This window comes from Bombus vancouverensis, chromosome 9 (assembly GCF_051014615.1).
Source record: "Bombus vancouverensis nearcticus chromosome 9, iyBomVanc1_principal, whole genome shotgun sequence".
NCBI lineage: Eukaryota > Metazoa > Arthropoda > Insecta > Hymenoptera > Apidae > Bombus > Bombus vancouverensis.
The window spans coordinates 5,801,208-5,829,061 of record NC_134919.1 but is presented as its reverse complement, the minus strand read 5'-3'; the positions used below and the strand labels follow the sequence as shown (position 1 = coordinate 5,829,061).

The window sequence follows — 27,854 nt, the reverse complement described above, 5'->3', positions numbered from 1 at the left end:
ACTGGGGTAAGTGTAGGCTCACCGATTTCTGTAGGTTTCCCAATTATATTAGCTTTCCAGCGGTTATACGAACAAAGACGATCAGACCCTGTCGACTTGACGCTTATTTTCGTTATTTTTCATTTTCAAAGCGGAATTTCCCTCACTCGGGTTAATACGAATATTAATTGAAGATTGAATTTTCGAGGTTAACTGTTTTCATTGTCAACAGAGAGCTGAATGCACAGAGAAATGTACAAAGTAGGGGAAGCCAAGGGCACCCGGTGCGCCGATGCACGGTTTTGATTGTTCGAACACGATGGTCTGATCGTCATTGTCGTAAGGAGTGATCTGTGTTTCCAGGAAAGAGCCAGATCTCGAATTGGAGGGTCTCCTGAAGAGGCATTACACGACCGTGGAGTTTTTTCAGGGCACTATGATGAATGCTGTGGACCTGGAGCGTGTCAAGGTATCCCGAACCCTAAAACAACCATCACACGAAAACCTCCGCCAAATCAAACAACCTAATACCAATCTCCTCTTTGCGTGGCAGCTCATGCTTCTTATTTCCTTGTAGTTTTTTAGGTTTTTGCGCGGTTATTTACTCAACAATTTAATCTTATATCGATCGAACGATATAGATGTCTGATATATAGATGTCTATATGTTATGCGTATTTTAATTCACGACATGGAAGTGTACATAAAAAACGTATGCGTTCTTAGTTGTAGCCAGGTTTATACATCTTCTTCTTTACTTCTTTCGATTTGTATTTCTACAACCTTCTTTCTTCCTTCTATTCTTCTTCTATTTCATGTGACTAATTATACGGTTGACCGTTATTTATTTGGGATCCAGGTATGAGATTTTTCCTTGTGGTGTCATGTAACGACGAACAATTGGAATAATTGATCAAATATGATGAAGTACTTTAAGAATTCATCGAGGGTGTTTTACAGAGAAACCTTGAAAGGAATAATTTGCTTCATTCAAGGATTTATTTTTCAATCTCCACCACGAATTACATTCTTTCTGATATATTTTCTATCTTGAACAATCTTGTAGCTCAAGAGCTGTTGTTACTCTAGAAATCATTAAAAGAATGTATATCTATCTCACCATTTACTAATATTCTTATCCTCGTCATCGTCTATGAAACAGTCGTTTTTATCGTATGACATCACTCTTAGGAACGAATATTTCAAACAAAATGCTTCTTCATATATTCCGAGGTTACGCAGAGAACCGCATTTAATCATTTATAAAAATCACTTTATATATATAATATATGTTGGTGTATGTACATACTACACGCATATATGTACGATTTATACGTAGAAAGCAATTGCTTGTGACTGCATGGTATGCTGTAATGAGCTATGGAGCCGAATCAGCGTGCAGTAGAGACTTACTTAGATCTATTATACTACATGATATATATATATATATATATCGTATATCCTTGACTTCCGAGGAAGTGTACTTAATTTCTCTTTTTTTTTTTCAAATGATGAAACGTAGATAATGTATCGATAAAGCCTTTAGAAGCTTAGATGGCTGCTGTTCCTCGAAGGTCTGACAAACACGACAGCATTATTACGTTTATACCACTTACATTATAAGTCGAATCTCCGCCCATCTCTGGCGGCCTACTCAGCGAGAAATCTCGCAAAAAAGGCGTCCACCGATATCTGAGGTGAACATTATTTATGAAAAGAAACGTATCATTTTGTCGGGCCCGTGCCATTTAGGAAACCACCAGATCTCGAGCTGGAGGGACTATTCAAACGGCACTTCACCACCGTGGAGTTCTTTCAGGGGACCATCATGAACCCCATTGATCTGCAAAGGGTCAAGGTGAGTCTGATAATCTAATTGTTCAAATCAAATAATAATCCTCGATTCCCTATCTCTTCTGAACATGCAAGACAAAACCTATAATAATTACACCGACTTGTATCAACTTGTGTATTATTTGGCGAATGCCACTGTGCACATATATATAATCTGTGTGTATAATCTGACCACAGTAGTAACAAAATTGATGAAAATTGGGCTACGTATCGTTGGCGAAAAGCATTCAATCTGTAACCTATTCTATTTTCTGTGTCAGTTTATGATAATAACAACGAGGACAATTTTTATGATTCATTTTTTATTTAATGTTTGTTCATAGTATCTACAAATTGCCTGAACTTTAGTTAGAATTATTTTATGAAAGTGACCCCCTTTACCTACATAAGCATAGGTTAAATAATAAAATAAAAAATACCGATTATTGGTACTGAACTTTCGACATTTACCGAGGCGTGTAATTAAAAGTAGTTGATGTTTAGTCAATATTAGCCGAGATTTCTCGATTCTGCGCGGAAAACTAATATAAAAATAAAATTATGAAAAAGTTTATGTAGAAAATGTATAAAATGGACTTCAGTGAAATGGATTTCAATGCCGCAAAAAGCCGTAATTTATTCACGACTACTTATAACAATCGGTGTCCTATTCGAGACACTGTAAAATTTGTCTAAAAATATAAAGTCACTGCATTTAAAAGGACTAATTCTATGAAATTTCTTTCTGATAATTCGTTGTGAAGAAGTTTTATGTATTTTCAATTGCCTCAAAAATGTTCCACTGTTTTTAGATTAATTGGTCATATCATACATACATATATATACATATATATATATATATGTACATAGATATACATCTTTGTGCTCAACATCCACAGGATCATCGAATTGCCGTATTCCTCCGTTTGTGTCGTAGCAGCTTCCATGACGTAGTATTATACTTGTACTTTGAACTTTATGCCTCTTGACAATGTGTGTTAAAAGTTCCATTGTTTACGAACTTTCTTTAACACTTAACTCCCTTTACCCATTTTCTTATTTATAAATATTACATTTTCAGTATCATTGACATTCCCAAACCATTTGTAATTTTACTCCGAACTTGATGGTCAGTCGGAAGATTCTAACATTCGTTACATCATTTCGTTTCCTCCATTTATCTGATTTTATGTTTTTCTCTAAGATAATGGAAACCATCTTACTTCTTAATAACGTATGTAACAACGTATGAAGTTTAACACGTGATATTTTCAAACTCTCGTCAATGGTATTTGATTTCTTAAATTCTTGAATATTTTTCTATGAAAATATCAAATGTTTTAAAATAAGACTAATTTTTGGAAATTTAATAGACTAATTTTTGGAAAATGTAGAATTGAATGAAGTTTCTGTTACGTTCATAAAAACACTCACATAAAAAAAAAATCGGAGGTTAATTAGAACCATCCCTCATTTGGTCCCTACTTTATTATGTGAATGATAGTTAAAACGAGACATGTTGTATTCTAGATGCTGCTTTAGTCATCGTCATATTATTAATCACAAAAAGTACGAGGATATAGTGTCATGGTTGCTGCTTCTAATAATTAGTAGTCGTTCGAAAATTGACATTCTGCGAAAGGACAAATGTTGTTGTTCCAAAATGGTTGTTGCCTGTATGTTCCCTTCTGTGCACATTGATGATGTTTCATGGAATCCCTTTGACGCGCTTTCTATGCTGTCATCTGCTTTCGTGTTCCGTCAATATGTAATAGCTCGTACAAGTTTAATCGAACAAACATACACGATACTTCACGAACGTTCGTGGTAAAAGTTTCGTAACGAACATTAACATTTTGAACATCTTCCGTACAATGTATCGTTGCAATTAAATTCGATTCTTCGATCAAATTTCGCCAGGGATCAGCAAAAAATGTTCGATCTCGTAAAGGAAATATTCTTAGTCTCTTCTAACGCGTGTTAACATGCATACGTTCTGTCGTCTGCGTCAAATTGCGTGAAAAAGACTCTCTCGACGGTTGTTTACTACCTTTGGATAACAACCATGTCGTGTCTACGTGTCAATCCAGGTGGGTAAGTGCTTGTGAATGGAGTTTAAGTGAATAATTATACTTTCTAAGAATTTACTTTCTGTTAGAGACTTAGTTTTCCATTATAACAGTGAGTCACGATTATCTATTAAGTATATCATATAGATTCTGCATTAAGAAAAAAAAAATGACAGAATAGTATGCTTGGCTATTTGTACAATATTTCTTTTACAACGATTAAATTTACATCAGATTAGTAGATAAGCATGTTGACACTACTTTGATACCATGAATTTTAGCGATTCGTCGTTTGATTCACATGTATTTAAGGAATGTCGCAACAATTTGCTTTCCTACTTTGTTATTGTTTTTAAAATGCGTCGGAGGTACGTGCAATTATATTTGTATAATATCATACTTAGATTATCATACTTAGATCTATGTAAACTCATATTTTGAAATGTTGAAATGAGTATTTTCAGTATTTTATATATTCTTGCATATTGTGTAAATTCTACACATTTTTGTACTTTTAAATTTCCTATAAATGCATAAAAATCTTCAGTCTAATACACAATATTAATAAGATATCAATAAAAATTCTTAACAAAATATATTCATTTTTGAAGATTCTTTTCTAAATATAAGCACGTCGATTTTTGAAAAAGTGCATCTGTTCCCACGTGTCTACGACGCATAGTACCATTTGCTAGTTAACGCTTACAACAAAATTTTGAGACGTAGCTGCATATTCCTGCATACTCAATGTGATCAGAGATTAGTTGTTCCATACTCTTTTTGTCTTCCTTCCTTCATTTCTACCCCGACACATTTTACTTGATTAGAAAACCACATTATACCGCGCATATGGCGGATTTTACTTTTTTAATTATTCCCTAATTATTGAACATTCATTAGGTTGTATTCCAGATTCGAAAGCAATATATTGAACATTTGATATTATCTATATAATTGCTATACTCGCATTGAATAAAACCGATCAAACAGACTAAGTTTTGCGCTACGATTTTCTTTCGCTACGATTTCTTAGTTTCAAATTTGTTCAAAAGCAGTTTCTATTTTGCAATTGCTTTCTGACCATCGACCCCATCCCAAAATACGTATACACCTTCTTCGATTCATTGTTCCGTTAAAAAAGCAACGTAGAACAAAATGGTTCGATCCTTTTTAGGTCCACGAGGCAGATGCGTGTTTGGTACTGGCGAACAAGTACTGTCAAGATCCAGATGCGGAAGACGCGGCAAACATCATGCGTGTCATCTCCATCAAGAATTACTCGGATGACATTCGCGTTATCATTCAATTAATGCAATATCACAACAAGGTATTTCTTCTACGAATCGTTTGATAATTCATAATTCATGTTCCTGTCTCAACTATATAACGTCTTTGTTTGAACATTATTAAAATGTTCATCGTGATGACGTATTTTGGTATTTTAATTAAACTTTGGACGATGGAAATTTATGGAAAACTTACGAAGATACTTTATACTTTCTAATCTACCACGTTAGATAAACCTTTATTTTTAAGCGAATTTTAGTACGACAAAGGTAAAGTTGCGTTTGCAATTAGTTTCTCTTTCCTTTTTTAGTGATAGTTGAAATGTTTCTTATTTTTGTATGTAGTTTGCTTAATTTGTATTTATATTATTTGATATCGAGAAGAGAAGGCTGGAAAATAAAATTTCTTAAGGTCGAAAGAATCGAGACTGTAATCTCTACACCTTTTCCGAATGAATCGATTAAAAGCCAACAGTGCAATTTATCTAGCTCGCCACCCCCTGATGAGCGAGCTGGGGGCGGAGCGTAGCTGTGAGGTATGACCACAAAAGTCGAGGTACTCACGAAAGCTCTGGCCTGCAGCACTTCTTGTGTATAGTAATTATTGGTATTCTTCTTGTATCCTCTGTATCTGCGAAGATACTTTATATCTTTTTTTTCTATCTTCTGTATCCAACGGGTACATTGATACTAATGTTCTAGTAACATTTGGCGAGCTACATTATTTTCAATTTTGTTTTCTTTTTATAAACTTTCAATATTAGAATCAAGCCCAAATTTTTGAGTGTATATTTTCCAAAAAGTCATTCAAGTTTCCAAAAGTACGCTGTTGTAAATTTATAAAATTTCTCTGAAAAATATTGATAGTTCCTTAATTTTAAATAACAATTGTCTTTAAAAATGATGCCACCGAGTTACATAGCCTTGAAAGATCAGAATTCATGACAGCTCAGATTGTACAACTATGTTAAAATAAATGTTAAACTTATTAAATCCTACAAAGCACGGTGCATGGCTACATGCATTACTACGGTGATTTATAATTTTCCATTGTAGGCCTACTTACTAAACATTCCATCATGGGACTGGAAACAGGGCGACGACGTGATTTGCCTAGCTGAATTGAAGCTGGGTTTCATCGCACAGTCCTGTCTAGCGCCGGGTTTCAGCACGATGATGGCCAATCTCTTCGCCATGCGTTCCTTCAAGACGGTCAGTAGAATGTCGTTCTACGGACGACAGACTGAAAATCTGCCGATTTTTTCATCTATGCATGTGTGAACAAGGTTCCTTAGGTTTTTCACTGTTAAATTGTTCACAGTGATCCCGTGATCCTTATCGCTTCTTATTTCATGATTTTATATAACCGATGATCGGCAACAATGTTATTTTCTATTTCCACATTCATAGTTTTCAAAAATATATTAGACACTATGTTTATTGTTGGAAAATTATTATCTTCTGGCTATGTCGAGTTCCAATTCGAATACGAAATATACGCAAATTGAATAAAGAACGAAATATCAAGATGTGAAATTTTTGTGTCACTGTGAGCAAACGCGCGAATCCGTACATGCATAGGAGCGTGTGTAATTTAGAAATGGTTGGTTGATTGGTACCAGTCACCCGATATGCAGGCTTGGCAGAATGACTACCTGCGTGGAACTGGAATGGAGATGTACACCGAAACACTGAGCCCTACCTTCATTGGAATGCCCTTTGCCAAAGCCACTGAGTAAGTCCATGACCAATCCAACATCCAACAGATACCTGCATATCTGATTCAAGAGACGAAATTCTGTGGTTCCGCTCGTTTGTGTGGAGTCGTTGTATAATTATATTTCTCCGTATTCTATTAACAACTCACTAAATACGATAACTATTTTATCAGTTTATATTAGATCTGATTAGTTCTTCTTTATTCCTTTTGAATTATTTTTGAATTTGAATTATTTTTGCTATAATTAATTACTAATATACCGAGAAGTGATCGAGTAGCACTCCCGATAATTTGCCAAATTCGAGAAATATGTAGTTTCGTTGTTTCATATCGTATTTTCATAGTTTCTGTTACGTTACACATTGCTATGATTTTTTAACGAGGGCTCGAATTAAGGTACTTATTTTCCTAAAAACATATTGATAATGTTTATTCAGAAATTCTTATATTTTCTTACAGTATGTATATCGAAACGGTATTACAAATTTTTACGCACGTAACTGCATTTTCAAATATAGGGTTCCATGCTTACGACTAAATTCGTTAAATGAATTTTCCATAACAGTAAAAATAATTAGACGGTTTTTTAAATTTGTTTAAATTGTTAAAAATTAAATCGGTTAACTACCTCATGGTATATTAAAATCGAACAAAACCTACAAGATACAATCAACAGCTAGTTTCAATCGCTTAAGATAAATTTGAAAAATATATAATGTAACATGTTACTCGTTTCATATATCTTTCACATATTTCTTTGGCTTCGAGTTCTCGTATTCTTGATAACAATTCTGTTCCTGTCTTAAATAATTAACAAGAACAGTAACTTTTATTTGATCCAAGCTTTCTATCGAAATAATATTACTAAAATATAATATTAATATCATGTAATATAAATATTAAAAATTTTTCTTAAGAAGTTGAGGGTCGTAGCTTTATCAAAAGATACAGATAACAGGATGTTCACGGCGGTAGTCGAAGATACCAATGGACTTTTAGTTGTGAAGGTTTCTTGGCTCCGTAAATATTCTCCTTTCTCGCGGAGTATTCACTTTAATGAACGTAGAATCTGGAATGGCTCGGCTAAAAAAAGCCTCTCAGAAAAGCACGTATAGTTGGTTGAAGAATTCTCACCGCAGCAATCCCTGTCTCAGAGCAACATGGATTCGGTCGACCAGTTCGCGCTCTTTTTGTACCCACGTAACGATGGCGGAATCACTCGAGAAAGGTTCACAGTCTCTTGAATCGGAAAGAAAAAAAAGGGATAAAGCTTCGCCTCGCCTATGTCTTTCACTACGCTCCACTCCGCTATATACATTATATGGATTATATCTATATATTTATATCTATATCTGTATCTATACTAAATGAACGTATTAACTGTATATTGTACAGTACGTATCTGTGCTCTACACCTAATCGATGTAAGCCACCTCTAATCGCTTCAGTAACGTTTCTGTATTTTTCACTCTTTTTCTGTAAGTTTTACGTGTAATATGAATTCGATCGGGTACCATGGACTAAAAGGACACGACAAATCAAACGTTTCTCTTTAAAATAATTTTAAGTGGTCGAAGAAATAAATAGATGTTATTCTGTTCCTTTTTCTTCTTGTCTAGTATGAAGAATGCGATTCAAGATATAAATCAGGGATCAAAGTTAGTTAGGAAATTCCACAGAGTGAACTTTATTTATTTTCTAAGCTAGAATAACAACTGGAATCTGGAAATTTGAAAGAACATTGAAGCGTGCGTATATATCATTATTTTGAATAACTGATCGTATCCAATTCTTGTACAAATGCGACGACTATTGGAACGAATCTGTAATTACGGAAAGCTTTTTATTATGTGGTAACCTTTTTCCGAAAAGTCAAAAACGTATCTAAGTATCGTAAACGTTAGATTAAATATATGAACCACTCCGAAGCCAAATTAAACAACTCCGTCGCTTCCGAAAATTTCTTAGTTTTATTCAAATCAGAATACATGATCAGTGCTGAAGTTTTCAAAAAGCAAACGACGAAATATATTTGGTATGGAAAAATTTGATCCCTTAATACGGATACATAAAGGGTACGGTTTTGCAAATAATCATCCCGAATTGAAAGTTGTTTCTTATATTTGGAGAATTTTCATCAAACCTAACTCATATCTTACATTTATGAATATTTTATTCCTTATTAAGATTAATATTCCATGGTATCGTCCGATTCGAAAATTTATCGCACGTACAATGAAAATTTGCAACAACAACGAGCATTAACGGCAACTGGATGATAGGTAAGCATTAGGAACTATAGCTAGTAGGTGTAATCTCGATTTCGCTAGTGATTCGATCAGTCTTGAAAGACAATTTTATGCTTCAGGATCGAAGGTACTTACACATCAACAGAATTTTCTACGCGTCGTGTCGGTAAAAAGAGCGCTGTTTGTTGCTAACGGGATTTAGGGCTCAATCGTGTATAAAATGGTGCTTATAGTACTACAAACGATTCAATCGCCAATGTCGGCCTATCACGAGCGACAGATGACTTGCAATCAGTCAACGTAATTGCGGTTAGGTGTACAATTTACGAGGAGCTATATTTTAACAAAGATCGTACACGATCGAACTGTGCATCATAATCTGTCACGAATTATGGAGGATAATGTTAGTTCTACGTTCATATTTCATTTTATTTGGAATATATCCAGCGAGGATCAACGAAACACAAAATTTCAGCGCAAAACAACTTCTCTTCCCATCTTTGCTGCCCATCAAGAAAAACACGAAGAAATAAAACACACTTCAAATATTACAAATTACATACAGGTCATATGAAAAAAAGAAATGTAGCTAGATTTCGTAGAATATTATATTAAACCTGTTAATCGAACTTTTTTTCCAGAAAGCTAAGATAATTAGACCGTTCCTTTGCAACTTCGTATCGTCTTTGTTATCGATGAATTCATTTGCTCGAGAAATTATAAATCTGGCGTATTGACATGACGTGATAATAATCGTGCGAAACAATGTATTCAACCTTGTTTGCCTGCACGACGAGATGCAGACCACGGGTCAGCGTCCCTCCTCGTGTCAGGTCTCAGTCAGTATCTAGTAGATTTTGAAAGGTTTGATGACGTGGGGCTTGATTGGTTGGTGTTTCAGTCGCCGGATACTCAGGCGTGGCAGAATGATTACCTGCAGGGCACGGGCTGCGAGATGTACACGGAAACCCTCTCCCCGTCCTTTACCGGGATGACATTTCCCCAAGCCAGCGAGTAAGTTCTCGCTGCCATTGGTTGTCATACATTTGCAGTACATGTCAATATCGACAACATCATGCATACACAAACATATTATACGTTACTTATATACGAACATGTAGCATCGGACATAGTAAACGTAACGATACGTTCATCAATTTTTACCGATTCTTATACAGATTACACATGTGTACGTACAGTGGTTTACGAAAGTATTCGAACGCTTATGAGAACTCTTTATGAATACATTATGTGCATTATATAAGACATTTGAACATTTTGTAAATACCGTAATCAGATATGATTATCATGATTATATTGGTAGTATTCTTTGGAAAGAATCTGAATTTTGTGCAAGTATATATTTCACAAAAATCAAAAGTATTTAATGAATATTCAATAGAATCATTTTTAAGACTTATTATATGTTCAAGATGACTGTTCATTTCTATACTAACTTTTTGTTGTATATACATTAGCAGTAAATGTCTTGTACATTCTTCTATGTACATTTTGAAATTGCTTTTAAATTTTATCGACGTAATCATGACAGTCGTGTGATATTACAGTGTTAACGATATATCAAAATGTTTTCTATAACAGACATAATATATGTATATACATGAAAGTCTTCTATGATCGAAATACTTTTACGAGCCACTGTATAGAACAACATATAAAATATACAAAACATGTACACACATATAAAATGACACTATAGTGCGAGATTTTGTTTCTCTGCCTGTTTATATTGTTGATCTCGCACATTTTTTTAATGTACTTCTCTGATACTCCGTTGTGGAACGTGTACATATATACTATTATATTCGTACGCGATTAGAATTTGTCACCCCTCACCTCAGTTTTATTTTTTGATCCTTTAAACGTTTTTTCTTCTACCGGAGTCTCTTTTGGCTAGCCGTAGTTTTTGTTTTTGTTTTGTTTGGTACTTTTGGTATTTTGAATGTATCTTTGGAAAATTTTCACACCACGTTGGGCAGAATCGTTTTATGATATAATAACGTTTGTTATTTTTGTTTTAACCAGCTCGCTGGTATTTGCCACCGATTTGTTGGAACAATTTTGCACCAATCCTTTTTATACTGTAGTAGTAGTAATGCCAGATCGATGCAGATTTCGTGACGACTAGAAAAAGTGTATATTTTAAGATCTTGATATGTAAATATTACTTTCTAAAGCATACAAAGTAATAGTATAGATAGTTTTTGAAAATATTTTATAAAGAAGGAAATTTCTGCAAATATTGTAAATGTTTTGTAAATGTTCGTTTGTTTGCTCTAGTAAGATATGATATTTTTGCAATTTTCAAAATATTAAAGAAATCTTGTTTGAAGATATAAATTTGTGAAATATATACTATCAAATATATATATATAGGTAAGGTAAATATAAAGCTGTAATAGTACAAAAATATAATAGATCTAGAAAGTTTAAAGTTTAATTGATAAATGTGCTCGTTAATATATTATTTAAATTGTAGATATTAAAAAATATTTTATTTAACGAAATCTGCATACTTTCTATAAGATTGTATTTTGTTTTTTTAGTGACGTCTTTACAGCTTCGTACAATATAAAATAACGAAATTTATTATTCATTCTATTAATTCAATTTCACTTAGTATATATTTTTGACATTTTATGCATTAGTTTCTTCTAGGGGTGGAGACGGGATTTCTTTCTATTTTTATTCTTCTTATAGTGTGTGTTCCTAGTTGTAGCGTTCTAATCTTCTCTTAACAAAACACGTTCGTTGTACACGCATGCCTGCTGCTCTCTACTTTATATCAGTCGCATACATTCAATCTCGAATGTGTAACACGTCACGTGAATTATAGAAAACATCCTGAACGAGTTCGCAGTTTTACTTCCCAAGTAGGCCATTTCTTAATATATTCTACACACACACAAATTCTATTAACAATATAATGAATTTTGCCGACAAAAAGCAATCAGTTATTTTAAGTACATTTCTTTTTAATTCTTATTCTTTGACATTTCTTATACCTTACGCCTATTCTGTATTGTTTTATATCCAATTCTTTACCACCTTCTTCCTCTTCTTTACTGCTCAAAACAATTGGAGAATCGTTACCTACCTCACCTTGATTTGTATGTTCACTTTTTGAGTCTATTTGTTTTTTTCAATATTGTTATAAAGTCAACGTTTAGTATCGTAAAAATAACAAATATCAAACTGCATATAAGACTTCATTTTTTTTTATTTGTCCAGAGCAATAGAAAGATTCATAGTTACCTATGTAATTATTTTGAGCAGTGTATATATTATCATATATCCTCTTTGATTTTTCTATTTAGCTGCCAAATACAAGCACCTCGTTTGGTATATTATTTACTTTATTTCACATTAGTCGTTCTTTCCTTCTTTAATCCTGTCACCATTTTCCCAATTTATTTTTGCCTATTTCTTTGTACTTTTCTTATTTCTTTTCTAGACATCTCTACTATACCAGTTACTATTTCTTCTGTCGCTATTCTACTCCTCCATCTTGGTACGCTTTCTTATTTCGTTTTTCCTTTTTATCTTCCTCTTTCACCATTCTGTTCTTTCTTTCATTACCATTCTTCAGATGTCCTTACTGTACCTGATCTTTACCATCTTCTTTAGAAACTGCTGTGTGTTTTTCTCTTTACATTTCTTCCACGAGTTTCTTTCATTTTCTACCTTTTTTCTTTTATAGTATCTCTTCTTTTTTCCTTCTCCGTGTCACCCCTTAGCACTTCCTTTCTTTTGGCCCAAAGTCTTCTGTTTCCGTTTACAGAGTCTCTGCTACTTTATTCGAACTTCTTTTCTTTGTCAAAATCAATTTCATGTTCCCCTTATCGAACATCGAAGTTAAATTTCTTGATCTACAAATTTATCAACGAAAAGATTTCAGTATTTAACTCATTATATAAATCGTCATTGATTTATGTACACTCTTGCTGCTATTGTAACACAGTATTTTTGAATCCTTAGAGGCGTTGGTCTTTATACTTCGTTACAGTTATATCCCTTTATCTGATTTTTGCACTACATTTATTCTATGCACCATTACTAATGCTGAACATTATAAAAGCTCTATGATATTAAAATTGAAATGAAAAAAAGAAACAGTTTTATACTTTATAATTTCAGTTGTACATAATCAAGAATCGAAGTGATCAATGGAAACGTAGTTAAAATATTTTAATAAGGACTTTTTATGAATAATTAAATAATCGTATAAGTATAATAAACTTAAGTTGATCCCTAAAGCATATTGCGAACAGAGGAATTAAACCTAACAATGTTACTCTTATTGTTAACTAAAATATACGTATAACGTAATTTATCTTAATTAAGAAATTATATTTTTTACATTTTCAGAGTGTATACCACTTGTGTAATGAATGAAGGTTAATCGTTATGCATTGCAACTACAAGTTACAATGAAACTATGAATTTTGATAAAAATATTGGAATGTTAGGTTGACACGAATTTTCTAGTCTTGATTAACAAGACCGCACCATTTTTCAAAAGTTAGTTTACTCAGCACTTGCTATATGCGTACTTAGGGTTTTATTGGTCTAGTCTAACGTAAATCTGTTAGTTTTGCACATGTCTGGTGTCTTGTCACGATTTATTTTGCGTGTGCCAGAATACGTAATATAATCTATTAAACTCGAGTACTATTAGATACTAGGCATCTCTTAATTATAATTGCGCCATTTAGCATTTATTATTCGCGTTGCGCTTAAAGGCAACAACAACACTAGTTGGTCTCTTATCCGAGTTTTCGACTAGCGTAGGATATTTTATAGCATATTAGTTTAGACAGCACTAGACTTCTTCTGTCTTCGCATGATTCGAATATATCTAATATTTCTCAACCTATCTATTCCACTGCTTGCTTTTGCATGTCCCTTTTGCTGTCTCTTTCCTTACCGAGGTGGCAGAATAGAGCGTTCTACATTCATTGATATCACGATATTAGGAAAGAAATTAATGTATATTTTCAAATAAGTTTTTAGGGGAATTTTTCACAAAGTAAAAGTATATGCACTTGATGCGCTCTGTAATGCTGTGGGTGTTTAATCACGCTATAACCAACATTCTATACTATTCGTGTGAAACTTTTACCAACTTGTCAGAAGTTTCTAAATGCTCGTGTAAAAGGAACGAAATTTAAATCAAGTAGTCAATAGAGAAGAAACTTGAAATGAACTGTTCGTTGAAGAAAATGTGTGGTATTTGGAAGCTTGTGATAAATGTAGACAAAAATATCTATGTATGAATATTTTGTGGTAAGATTTGTTTTCGTGCTAGTAATTATCCTTTTAGACTAACGTGTACTATTAATCATTATATAGCAGTTGCTTTTCCGGGAAATACTGTAAGAATTTTTATACAAGTAGAATAAATGTAAATAAATAGTAATGTTCAGTTAATTTGGCAACTTAATCTTAGACTGTAAAATATTAATTAAGATTCACAGTTATAAATCCGTAAAATTAGACTATAATATTCTTTTTACAGTATTTCTTACATGTCACGTTATTGGATTTTAATTGAATTTTAGATTAAAATATTTACAAATGATTTCAAATATAACAGTTAAATAATAATTTAATAAATACATTGTGCGTATACGTTTAGTTATCTATTAGCTATCGTGCTTCATATTGTTCTTTATGTTTGATGTTTAGAATATGGAATCTATTGCGATTTGGACCAACGTAAATGATACTATACACTACATTATGTTACTTTGTACTTTCAAGTCACCATAGAATTTAAGTTGTCTTCGAAATATGTAAAATATTAAAATTTAATGCTGAATGTTTAGTTTGCGATATAAATGCTTTGCTTTGTTTGTTAAGCACATATATTTTCTCCTTAAAACACTATACTATATGTAATGTTTCTTATCTATGAGTAAAGAGAGTAACTATGACTTCGTTCTTGATACATATACTATTGAAGAACACAGAATATTATGCAAAGCTTCGTCTTAGGTTATGCTTCACGAAGTTGAAGCTGTTGCTGTTGGCAATCGAGATAAAGGGCGAAGGAGGCTGCGATAGTAAGATATCAATTAATCCACGTGGTGCCAAGATCGTAGCAAATACTCAGGGATTCTTCATTGCTCAATCTGCCGACGAAGTGAAACGGTGAGAATTGTTCTATAATAAAAACAGCGAATAAAATAAATTAAAACGAAATTTATCCATGGAGATATAGTTTTAGCTAAAGTTTCATTTTGTCTTCGATCTCCGGAGGACACCAAGCAATTAATTAATTAATTAAGCCAAACTGGAGAAGCTTTCTTTTCGATCCATTCTTTATTTTACAATCTGCACATCAATTTTTCAGAAGTAACTAATTACTGTAAATATATTTGCAGGGCGTGGTTCTATTGCAAAGCATGCCACGAGGATATAAAAGACGAAACTCTGATCAAGAAGTGCAAGTGCAAAAATTGTAAGTCTTTCTAGTCTAGTGATAGCCCTTACCGATAAATTTATAATTCTCGCTGAAATTCTCTGCTATCGAATTTCTTATTAATCGAAACTCCGTTCTATTGAACTTTACATTATATTACATATGTAATAATTAACGTTTATTACTCTGTGTACATAGAGCGCGCTAAATGTATCGAATATTATATATTGCGAATCACACCAGGATATTGAATCTTAGTTTCCATAGAAGATCAGTTACAGCAATGCGGATCCAAGCTAAGGAATTTCGTGTGACTCGCAAAAGAAAAAGAAAAAACGAGAGATTTTTTAACGACTTTTACATAAGACTAATGTTATAAGACCAGACGAATCACACAGGAAGCTCTCTTTGTCCATGATTCCTTCGCCCTTTCCTCTTTCTTTTTCTCTGTGTCCTTCTGCCACTGAAAGCCGTAGCAGTAATTATCGCGACAATTAACAAAGTGACATGGTTGTGACCATCCTCTTGTGATATATGATCTAGTGGGGCAGCAGCAGCGCTCCTGGGGCCGGGACTTAGGTAACGTCTCACACTCGCTCGCTTAGTCTTTACTATCTCGTTTATGACTATTTCCTTTATGTCTTCCTTCTTTTCTTTCCATAATTTTTTCTTTCCCATTTCTTCATTTTTCTCCCTTCTATCTCTCCTTTTCTTAAAAATCTCTTTTATTTTTGTTGAGACTATTTTGATCTGTTATCTTCATTAACATATTGACGACCACTGACGTTTTTCTATGGTATATCAATATCGTATGATAATTGGGTATAAATATAACAAGCCATATATACCATCTCTTGTAGAATGTAGTAGTATAAAGTTAATTACATATTTTGTTGTCTATTTTAATTTAAAACGAAGTTATATGAACATTTTTACGATAAATATATTAAGACAAAGCCATGCAAGTCAATAATCAGTGGCTCCGAGGAAGAAACGATTTCCGTGCATTTATTTCAGTTAATAACAATAAGTCATACACAACATGTAATATTTCAAATTAAATTTTCCTTATTCTTGATCTTATCTTAATCGCAGAGTCATATTTTATATATTATGGTATTTTGAGTGTTCGATAAAATTATCGGTCACTGATGTGTTAATAGAAAAGAAATTTAATTCTTCGATCTTATTTTCTCTACAATTATTATCTACAATTATTATGATTTTTATATTGTATTTGTTTCCATTTATTTACTTATTTTCTCCTGATACCAATATCTTTTTCTCATTCTTCGTCCCCTCTTTTTCTTTGTCTATAATCATTGCCTTTTTGCATATTTCTGTCTTTTTGTGTCTTAATTATGTGTACATATATATGCCTTCGAGTTTTTTAACCATTATCTTGCATATATACGCCAAGGCGGTGGTGGTGATGATTATGACGATGACAATGGCGATGAGATGATTGCACCTTTAATCCTCATTCAGAGACACTGTTCGACGCGATTGCGATGCCACAGTTGGGTATTTATTCGTTTTTCACGGTTCTCCGTTCCGTTCTCGTGCTTTCAATTTTTCTCGTTGTGTTGGAAAACTCGATATCCTATATGGAATTCTTTATTGAATCAAACGAAGCGCACATTTTTTAAGATTCGGTTTTGGAAGTTACGAAGAGTGTAGAAGCCTGTTCACTAGCGTTCGCGCGATGATCGTGAACAGTTTTTGAGAGCCTTTCGATTGAAAATTTGTTGATCGTTCGAGGCTCGATATTAATCGACAAATGTGTTTTTTTGTTTGATTGCCAGTCGAATAGCGTGACGTGAAAAATGAAATACCACTGACACACACGTGATATGTAACCCCTTTATAGTTCTGTCAGTTGGCGCATGTCCACCTGGCCAATCGAGGAAATTTAGTCTGCACTCTAGTGTGTGCCCTTCTCGCTCGCCTTGCATGCATGATTAGTTTCCGATTCGAATACTATTTTACGCCTTGATGATACGACAGCTTCGTACAAAAGTTCACTCGCTCTCTATTTTCTCTCTCTTTCTCTGTTAAATATATCCTTCAATTTTGCCCTCCCCTCTTTTTGTCTCTCTCTATTTTCTGTCTGTCTGTACTGTCTATCTGTTTTATCTCTATTCTATTCTCTCCAATTCTTCAAATCACTATCGCTGTTTACTTTAAACAAAAATTTTCTCTTCGATCGTGTGAGAACTTTCAATGTGCCAGCTGTCATTGATGAAACTCTGTCGGTCGGTAGGTTCGATTGATCGTAAATTAATCCCGCGTATCTTCTGCGCTTCTACTCCGACCTTATATCATCAAAAACGTAACCTACGTGTGTTTCGCTTTCTGCGAAAGCGAGTTCCATAGGTATTTTTTGGTGATAATTTTGGTAATAATTTACCTAAAACTTCACAAATACAGCAAATTAACCACGGATCGATATTTCGTTGTAAACGTAGTCTCTGTAAACTCTACTTGTTCACATGATGTCACACAACGTATCATTACTCACACGTACCATTCAGTTCATCTGAAATCATCCGAACGAAAGGTCTGTACAAGATTCAACTTTCATTACGTTAAATCTTAAACCCTGGGCAATCAACGTTTTTTCATTGAATTCTTCCGCTATCTGGTTTTACGGAGAAATGTTCATGTTTAATGTCGTTTGGCAATTGCTAGAAAATTTGTGGGTGGAGAGAAATACATCGGAGGTAAATAATATTTCAGGAGCTTTGTAGTTTATTTTTGTACACCTTGTTAAATATCCTTTGTCCTGGCTATAGGTAAATCGTGGAAATTGAAAAGAAATTTGCAGATGATAATATAGCACCGTTACTCTTGGATTCATACGTGAAGATTAAGAACGAAGATACGGAAATAAAGTATATATATAGAATGATCTTTATCACATTTACGTATTCTCACGTATGAATCAACGAATTATGACTATATATATAACTAATATATATAAAAAATATATATATAGTATGTACGTATTACCGAAGTTCGTAATGTGCCGTGTTTTTGTCAACATGTTCTGCACTCAGAAATAAAGTGAAAACTTCATATAAATGTAGGTTCACAAAAGAAATTGTGTTAAAAATTGATGAGAGAAAAAGACCATAAACGTATAAATAGGGAAAATTTTTATATCAAATTTAACTTGATTTCTGATGATACTCTGAAGTACTGTTATATAATAATTATATATAACAATATTATACGTAAATTAATACAACGTTAAAAATTTGTATCTATATTTTGTGTTGCTTCAAAATACGAAAAATATATTTTTCCAATTCGACAATGTAAAAGAAATACTGCAGATTATAGGACATGTCTGACATGATACGGATCGACGCTCCTTCTACTTACGCTCGCTACTGTAGGTTGAGGATACGTCTGGCATTATACGGTGCGACGCTTATTCCACTTACAGTCGCGCAATCTTGAGTTGGACTGTTTCCTTTGAACGCTGTATTTTTATTCGCTATTTCTCTTTTTACAAGCTTTCTTTTGATATTCTCTTTTAAATTTAACATTAAAGCGTTGAGATAAAGCTGTTTACTTTGTCACAATACCATGGAACAATCCTGAGAACTACAATCAATTTTCAACGAAGTGCAGTACGGTAAATAAGACGCTTGAATTTATATTTATATGAAATTTTCGTTTCATCGCCCCAGAACACGCTGTACAAACGTTTCAATAGTAATTCGTAGGATTCCCTTGTATGTTTAATTTAATCTAATACATACGGTTATCTCTGGTTCCTAGCCCAGCCCCTTTTTAAACCGGCGCTCCTCTCTTAACCATTTACCAGTTATTTCAGTAGACTATCCTTGCGTGTTTACTGACAAATATGTGTCCGGGCCGACTGCTCGATTTTTACAGATGTGGGGATGATGATGATGCAGACCGGCATGGTGAAAGGAAACACTGCCTACAGCAGTTGCCTCGACGGTACGCGTCTTTGTACCTTCCTTGCCGTCCTGTTCATCCTAATGCACATCCTTTGTCGAACCGTATCTACAATTTTGTCAGAATAATCGTGAAAGAAAATTACAGATTCGGATCCGGGGCAACGTATCACGAAAAACGTTCATTATTCTGACAAATTCTCTCTGTTTGAGTCAAGTCTCTAAGATACATAAATATAAGAGTCTAATTGGCATATTTATATAAATATTATTGATATAAATTATATTATTATACTAGATGATATTATTTATATTATATTTATATAAATATTATTCGCGTGCTCGCGCGATATTTATTTTTAAACGAAGAAACGATTGACTCAATCAGAGCTCAGTTGAATTTACGTTTAACCAGGTAAGCTGGCGTAAGTGATGCAAACGAATGCAAATCTCGATGTTCCAAGTAATTCACCGTCACACGCACTTACTCCACGATACCTGTGTTTCAACGTTCTGTAATTTGACATCGTTCGATTCGTATTGTTTCTCGCTGAGCTTTTGCTAGAGCTAACATATTTGGCGATCATTGTTTCTCGAACGAAGCAGCAACATCAATTTCAAGTTGAACGAACATCGTTCACACGTCGTATATGTACAGGATTGCGTTTAATGCGAATACTTATCGCTTCAGTTCTCACTAAGAAAACGTCGCTTTCGCAGATATGCTAATTTTTGCTAAGCACGTTCTATCAAATCGTATATTCTGTGTCTACACGTTCCTGGCTGTTACTTTTCACTGATTAAAGAACATTTGCTCGTTTCAGGCTTGCCAATGACTATCGTTCTTTACCGTTGTTCGGTGTGCTTATATCAAATCTTGTTTTTCATTATTTTTCTTATGTTTGCAATTTAAATGTGACTGTTTCGTTTTTTAAACAGTTCTCTCAATTTTTTGGATTATCACGAATTTATCGAGCATCTGTCGATTTACGGATTGGTTTGACATATGAGTTGATTAAATATTGGGGAGTTTGTTAAATATCTGTAAAATCGTTTGAGATTTCTTTTTGCAATTTTTGGAGGCTATCTTTCGTATACTAAAAATATGCAGTATTATAGTAACATAATTGAAAAATTTCACAAGTTTTAGTTAGTAAGATGGGTCCATTCGTAGAAATGAAAGAACATCACTTTTTGTGTCACTTCTTAACATTTTATAAAAAAAACTTATTCATTTATTGCAGGGAATTCTTTGTCTTTCCAAGATGGAATTTTATTTGATAATTTTATCTTTAGAATTTTGTTTTCATAAATTGTTGTATTCTGTTCGTAAATTCTATTTACTTTCTCGAATGAGATAACAAGTACACATATATTGCACTATAGCCACATATTTTTCTCTGTTACTTTCCTCTTGCAATTATTGATAAATATCCTAAACAAACAGTATCTCTTGCTTCTTATCTTTGGTCACTGAGTTTTCACACTTATTTATTTAGAAAAAGAGGAATTCATTTTACTTATAGGTACAATTGGTTGTAAATTCTACAACGATCTCTATCGTAACAATGACCAAATCTATATTCTCGTTCTTTAATTTCTGGCCAATGAGTTTATTCTTTCTTTCATAAAAGGAATTTTCTTCTACATTCCAATTTCTGCATCATTGTTCAACACAGAACTGTCGTCTTCTATCTTTCTGCATGCGAAACATTAGAAACATGTTTGTTTTCTGATTAGACAGATTAACTGAAACAACAGCATTTCAAATAGACTTGAGTTTAAATACACATGTAATCTTTCTATAACCAGCAGCTAGATAAATATATATTTATATCTTTCTTCCGCCTATTATCCTCACATTTTAAAACTAACCAACACTAGATAGAATTAAAGCTACGCTTTACTTACTACTTCATATAATATATGTATACATTTAGTACAAGTTAGCAGGATGGGATTATCTGGAAAATCTAAGAATTTACGAATTATTTGAAAATAATTAACCAGAATCATTGCAACAAACTACATCTTTATGAATTATATAAGTGGTTTCAACAGAGGAAATATATTTGCAATAGTGGGGAAGGTTGTGTTTGAAATTGCATATGAAACTGCTGCGTCCCTTTAATATGAAATGAAAGCGAATCATACGCGCTTAGGTGCATTTGTGTGAGTGTATCTGTGTGCATAGGTGTGCCTGTATATGTGTATATATCCTGTGTGAAAAAGAGAATTTTAAAAGTACTTATAACCGTGACATTTGTAGTTTACAACGAACCAACCAAAAGTGAAATACTTGCAAAGTGAATGCCACCGGTGTAAGCACCTTTAGTTCTAAATTTACACGGATGATGATAATCGATGCCCAGGGTTTATCGAACACACCGATTAAAAATACTTCATTCTCCCCTCACATGTTGCGCATATTTGATATCATTCACTGACATCACAACAATAACGTCGACATTGTGATATTTAATATTTTAGTCGAGTCTGAAAGAGAATACGATCTCTGACTAAATGAATATCATCGGCCACTGTGTAAACTCAATATGGGCCACGTACCTGCTGTGTATTCTCTGTGCTCCAGTCCCCATATCAGACGGAAATTTGATTTAAAGCAACGATGCTTTAAATCAACAATGTTGATCACATCTTTATCGATTGTCACGTTTTACAGTAAATTATATCCTAATGTATATAGCAATATACTATAATATACTATATTATAGTATAATATACAATATAATATACAATATGAATATAAATATACAGTATATTATATAGTAATGTATACTATAATATATACAGTACTATATTATGTAGTTTCTTCGAGATATCTATGAATATTTATAAAACTACGTGATAAATCGGTGGAGACCAACGCGTGAATTCCCCCTTACCTGTTACCACCTGCCCCTCCACCCAGTATTTAGGTTCACATTATTTTGGTATAACGACTAACAGCTCTGGTTCTCCTCCCTTCGGGCAGTGGCCACATTCCGGAAAGGCGTGCGAGCTGTTCAAATGGTTGGAAGAGCAAGTATGTATCCCCCGAATGTAGATTGTCTTCCACGTGTCATTCCCTTGTATCTTTCTTTTCTTTTTTTTTTTTTGTCTAATCTTAGCCTCTCCCCATGGTTAAGTAAAATACGACAATATAGTCGAAATTGATCAAAGAGTATGTTGGTTTCGTATGGCCTTTAAATCAATATAACCTTGAATCTATCTGTTTGAACAGTATTACATGAAATTTTTGAATATTCAATTTTGATTTCATACTTCTAGTAATAGTGGTTTATGGTACTCAATCTGATAATTTAAGAAATGCAGAAAGTAACGAGTATACGTTTGGCGAAATATTCGATTTAAAGGTTAAACGCAGAAATCCTCCTTTCGATACTCATTTAAGCCGCGTGAATCATTTTCGATAATTGTACAAATTTGGCATACATAGTATTTTTGAATTTGCATAGCTGTGTTAATGTATCAGTTAGAAGAAGGAAGTTATAAAGCTAAATGATTCATCATGGCCTAGTTATTTAAGAAACTCGAATATCAAGGTTTCTAATTGAAAAACAAATCTTTGTTCGAATACATGAAACAAACAGCACAACGTTCGATCATTTTTTTATATATATATATCCTTAGCTTCTTAATTTCGTATTCAAAATTAGAATATATATATATCATGAACGTGCATTCGTTGTGCTAATTTATGTGATTTTATCTGAATCTGATACTAATTGGTTTCGAAGTAGACTACTGTTAGTGTTTTGAACTCCTATTGGTGTGATGTCTGTCTTTTATTTCTCATTTTTTTGTACTTTTGCAACCGAAATTACTATTTACATTATATTTCTATCGATGTCGTTTTGAATGTAGTTCTCTGGAGGTATGTAAGTGTCTTTTTTTTCGATGGTTATTGTTGTGAGTGAATTATTACAAGTCTAATCCGAACGGAACTTCGCGGCGATGTGATTGCCTTGAGTTTTTTTTTTTAACTACTTCTAACTTGATCTTGCATCGGTGTTCAATATCTAACTATATCTATTCGACATGTTCTTAGAATATCTTAGAATTAGTGTTTATTTGCGTGATTTATTTATACGATCTATGGCAGAGTCGATATGTGATTATCATTGGAGAAGTCGTTCCTCGATATCCTGATATTTAATTGCTTCTAATTCTTTAAGTGTTCTGAAACATGTTGCAGATGTTGAACGATTACAGGTGTTTATATTAAGTGTGCAGTACTTATGTGCTTCGAGTTATCGCAAACTACATTCCAAGAAAACCATGTGCTTTTATGTCCCAATCATACCTTTCGAGAATTTTCAAACACAAATAAATATCAATATACATATATACAGTATGTTACACTTAAGTGAGAACAGTGGAATACCTTAGAAGGGATTGAAGTTACCAAAAAAATATTCTTATAAAAGTCAATCTAATTTTTTTAAATGACAGTCTATGCCTTTTTATTCATCATACGATAGCATTTGTTGAGACAACTTCTACGACCTGCCACATAATGTTCCGCTTTATATCTTTGCAACTTTTCAAAGAATATATATTTGATACCTGCGATATCTAGCAAGATATTCCATCGTCTGGCTTAAATGTAATATCTCGTACTTCATCTGAGCTATTTAACTTCTACAAAATATCAAGTAAATTGGAACGTTTCCTTCTCCAGTATTTTAGTTACTCTATCATAGGAAAAGCAATTGATAAATTCGGATAATATCCCTGCTAATCGAATACTTTGACGGTTCCGTATTCATGATCGATCGTTCTCCATAATTTGTCGCACACAGCTTTACAGTTTTTATAATCGACATAACTTCGTAGTTCTATTAACCTAAAGTAAGCAGTATAAAAAAGCTTAAATTAAAGATGAGAATATTAACTATATGAGAAAAGAGTAAAAAAAAAAAAAAAATCTTTGGATACTCAAGCACCTAAATAAGTTTAATCTTGAATCCTGATATATTATGTGTACTAACACGATTGAATCTGCTGCAAGTAAATAAGCTGCGTGATTACTTCAATGTTCGCGTGCCGCGTAAAAAAGTGAAAATGTGAACGATGTTACGGGATATAGTATAAACGGGAGATAAAAAAAAAGTATATAGAAGGAGGGTAAGAAAAATCAATCGACAGTTTCACTTCGCACCGCTCATCGGAGCCTTAACACGATCATTCTCTCTCACCTGTAATTCATCTATGATCCATGCGTGCATATATGTATATCTATGTATATCATCACGAAACATTACACGTAGGCGAGCGTGTGCACGACGCACGCACATTTAGAAAACCACCGATATATATATATACATATATTACCATGCATATACGTGGCTGCGAGTACGTGCACATACAAACACATTATTGTACACCGGAACATGAAGAAAAGATATCTTTAACTAACTTTCTATGTGTCTATCTGTTTGAACTTTCTTCTCTTCGTCCTCTACTTCTACTTAGGTGAAGACTTCTCGTATGCAAGTAAGTCTAATATAGAGCGGGTGTATAATCAATATCTATGTACATAATATGTATGCATACGTTGCCGCGAGAATCTTTATAATGATAAGGCATAGATGATAAGACAGTAGTCTGTACATGGTCACTGGCTGTATCGTAATGTCTCGTTGTATTTTACGTGTTCGATTCGTATGTTTATATGTTTATTGGTACCTCTAATATATTTGTATATTATTAGTCAAATATTATTTTTCAATTTGCCTGATCTATCTTTTGGAGCATTGAGAATTTTATAAAGAAAGATCCTTGCCTTTTTAAAGATGAAGTATCTCAGAACGATATTAGTTAATAATATATGTATACAGGGTGGTTGGTAACTGGTGACACAAGCGGAAAGGGGGTGATTCTGCGCGAAAAAAGAAATCGAAAATATAGCATAAAATTTTTTTTTAATTTTTTTTTTTTTAATTTTTCCATCGAGACAATAATCTACAGTGAGATCCGTTACAACGAGACGTGATAAAGTGCACGCGTACCGAGCGAAAATTCAAAGTCGATTTTCTCGAAAACAAAGCCTCAAACGAAAGATTTTTATTCTATATTTTCGATTTCTTTTTTCGCGTAGGATCACCCCCTTTTCGCTTGTACCACCAGTTACCAACCACCCTGTATATTAATGGGAAAGACTCATTACCATAGAACATGAAATGAATTTTTGTACTTTAAAGTTATCATCATGTGCCACTATAATCACATATCACTATAGTCACGTATCATATACGTGTGTAATTGATACAACACAAAAATTACTGTAGTCAATCTCATATTAATTCCTTTTTTATAAAAGATAAATTAAAAAAGTTCAAACAAACATTACAACTGGTTTTCTCAAGTAAACCAATCTTTTCTAAGAATCATAAAATTCAACATATACATTTCAAATGATATCGCTAATAAGTATTCTAGTAATTGATATCACAGTAAATAATAAAAAGAAAGAAAGAAGAAAGTACTAGACTCGAAAAATAAAGGATTTTTCTCTATTATTGTACAATAAATATTCTATACTTTATATTCCACGTATCTTATACCAATAAACATCGAAATTTAAGAATCAATTAAATGCTGTAAAATGATCTACGCCATGGCAAGAGTATAAAGTGACCTTTTACACGCGCTACAGTTTCCCTCCCTCGGTCAAGTTAAGCTTATGTTAGGAGCTTAACGACGCCAATGGCAAAAGAAAAGTGCTCACAAGATAAAGAGCTGCATTCGATTCGCGAATAGTTTTGCAAACGACGAGTTTCACATTAGTTCTACACCACCGACGATATCTCCCCTTTTGTAACTTTGCTTTGACACGGTAGAAATTTAACAATATTTTCGAATACTCTCACGAATTTCCCAATCTATCGCACGAGTTTATATCTATCAAAGACTGCACTTGCAATATCGAGTAAATATTCACATCGTAAGAAGTTATTACTGCATGTCTACGTAATCATAGAATGGTAGAATAGAATATATAGTTTGTCAGAGGTAAAGATAATATTTTTATTTTTCTACTATAATCAGTTAACAAAAAAAAAATCGTTTCATTTATTTTATATAGAAAATTAATTTCTCTGTATTTCTTCGATTTTCATTCTTTACCTCTGTGAATTTTAGCATGAAATCAGTATTGTCTGTGCACAGTGCTTCCAAGTTTTATTACGAGAACGTGTATATAGTTCGCCACTACTTTAGGCTACATTTGTACAACGCGGAGGAGATTTACGATGTACAGATTGTTTTTTGTCCTGTTTTAATATCGTGCACAATTGAATAGTGTCTCCTTTACTTCTGGACTCGTCCGCGTTGCAACGAGCAGCAATCTTCAAAACAGAAGATTTCAAAGTAATATCTCGACTAGATTACTTACAATTGTTTAATTAGAATAAGCTCTGTTCCAGTCAGGGATAATAGAAACGTTATTCTGTTTGCAAAATGTAGACTGGCTATGTAAGTCTTTATTTCTCCACAAATTATATTCTTTTATAATTATTTCTTTGCATATAATTTGTTTCTTAGGCCAACTGCATAATTGAACTAATATTATTAGTAAAATTTTATTTGCTACTATTAATCACAAGTTACAAGTTACCAGTAAATAAATTCTTTATCTGTCAATAAGTTTGTTACAGTTTTATAAATAAATTTTCCGAATGAAAATTTTGTTGATTTTCTTTATAATTGTAAACGTATTAAAAAGAAATCCATGGCTAAGACTTGTAAGTTGTTACTCCACCAGTATTATTAGTTAATAAACTATTATGTAAATAGGTGGTACATACATATAATACCTGGTACATACATGTGTTACACGTTAGAAAAAATGTGCTCGTTTAAAAAATTTCTGCTTTCGATTCTTCACGCAAGCACGTAGCGAAAAGATAGAGAATTAACATTACAAATAGTTCAATCTGTATGTACCTTGATATAATGATAAGGGTTACTTGCCGATCTCTTCTATCAGTCTAACATGGATACAGAATAATTGTTAATATTTTCCTTTTATTCAAACAATGACGTATGTATTTCGAAATATTCGAATAATATCGCATGGAAAAATAATTTCAATAATATACAGAATAATATTCTGCATAATCAACGTTATACAGTTGATATCTAGCTACTATTGTAATTATATAATATAGCTACTATTGTAATTATATAATTACAATAGTAGCAAGATTAATTTTATTGATGTGCAAAAATTCAAATAGCAATCAAATGTTATTCTCTTTATAAATGAGAAAATTAAAAAAATTGATTAAAAATAATCAAATAATCCTCAATTTGCG

General features: G+C 33.0%; 1 protein-coding gene across 31 annotated transcripts in view; it reads left to right on the top strand.

Moving 5' to 3' along the window:
- slo (calcium-activated potassium channel slo) overlaps positions 1 to 27,854 on the top strand; it is a 107,925-nt gene that overhangs the window by 63,145 nt on the left and 16,926 nt on the right. For 5 of the 31 annotated variants that reach the window (XM_076621666.1, XM_076621665.1, XM_076621664.1 and 2 more), the window contains 9 exons: positions 1,731 to 1,836; positions 5,055 to 5,207; positions 6,223 to 6,378; positions 6,789 to 6,901; positions 15,154 to 15,309; positions 15,543 to 15,619; positions 19,487 to 19,555; positions 22,508 to 22,558; positions 25,012 to 25,032. In XM_076621666.1, the coding sequence (XP_076477781.1) occupies positions 1,731 to 1,836; positions 5,055 to 5,207; positions 6,223 to 6,378; positions 6,789 to 6,901; positions 15,154 to 15,309; positions 15,543 to 15,619; positions 19,487 to 19,555; positions 22,508 to 22,558; positions 25,012 to 25,032 (902 nt within the window). Of the gene's footprint in view, positions 1 to 342; positions 449 to 1,730; positions 1,837 to 5,054; positions 5,208 to 6,222; positions 6,379 to 6,788; positions 6,902 to 10,036; positions 10,150 to 15,153; positions 15,310 to 15,542; positions 15,620 to 16,123; positions 16,160 to 19,486; positions 19,556 to 22,507; positions 22,559 to 25,011; positions 25,033 to 27,854 lie in introns of all 31 variants that reach the window. The other 26 variants (XM_033346105.2, XM_076621671.1, XM_033346110.2 and 23 more) reach the window with 14 other exon arrangements.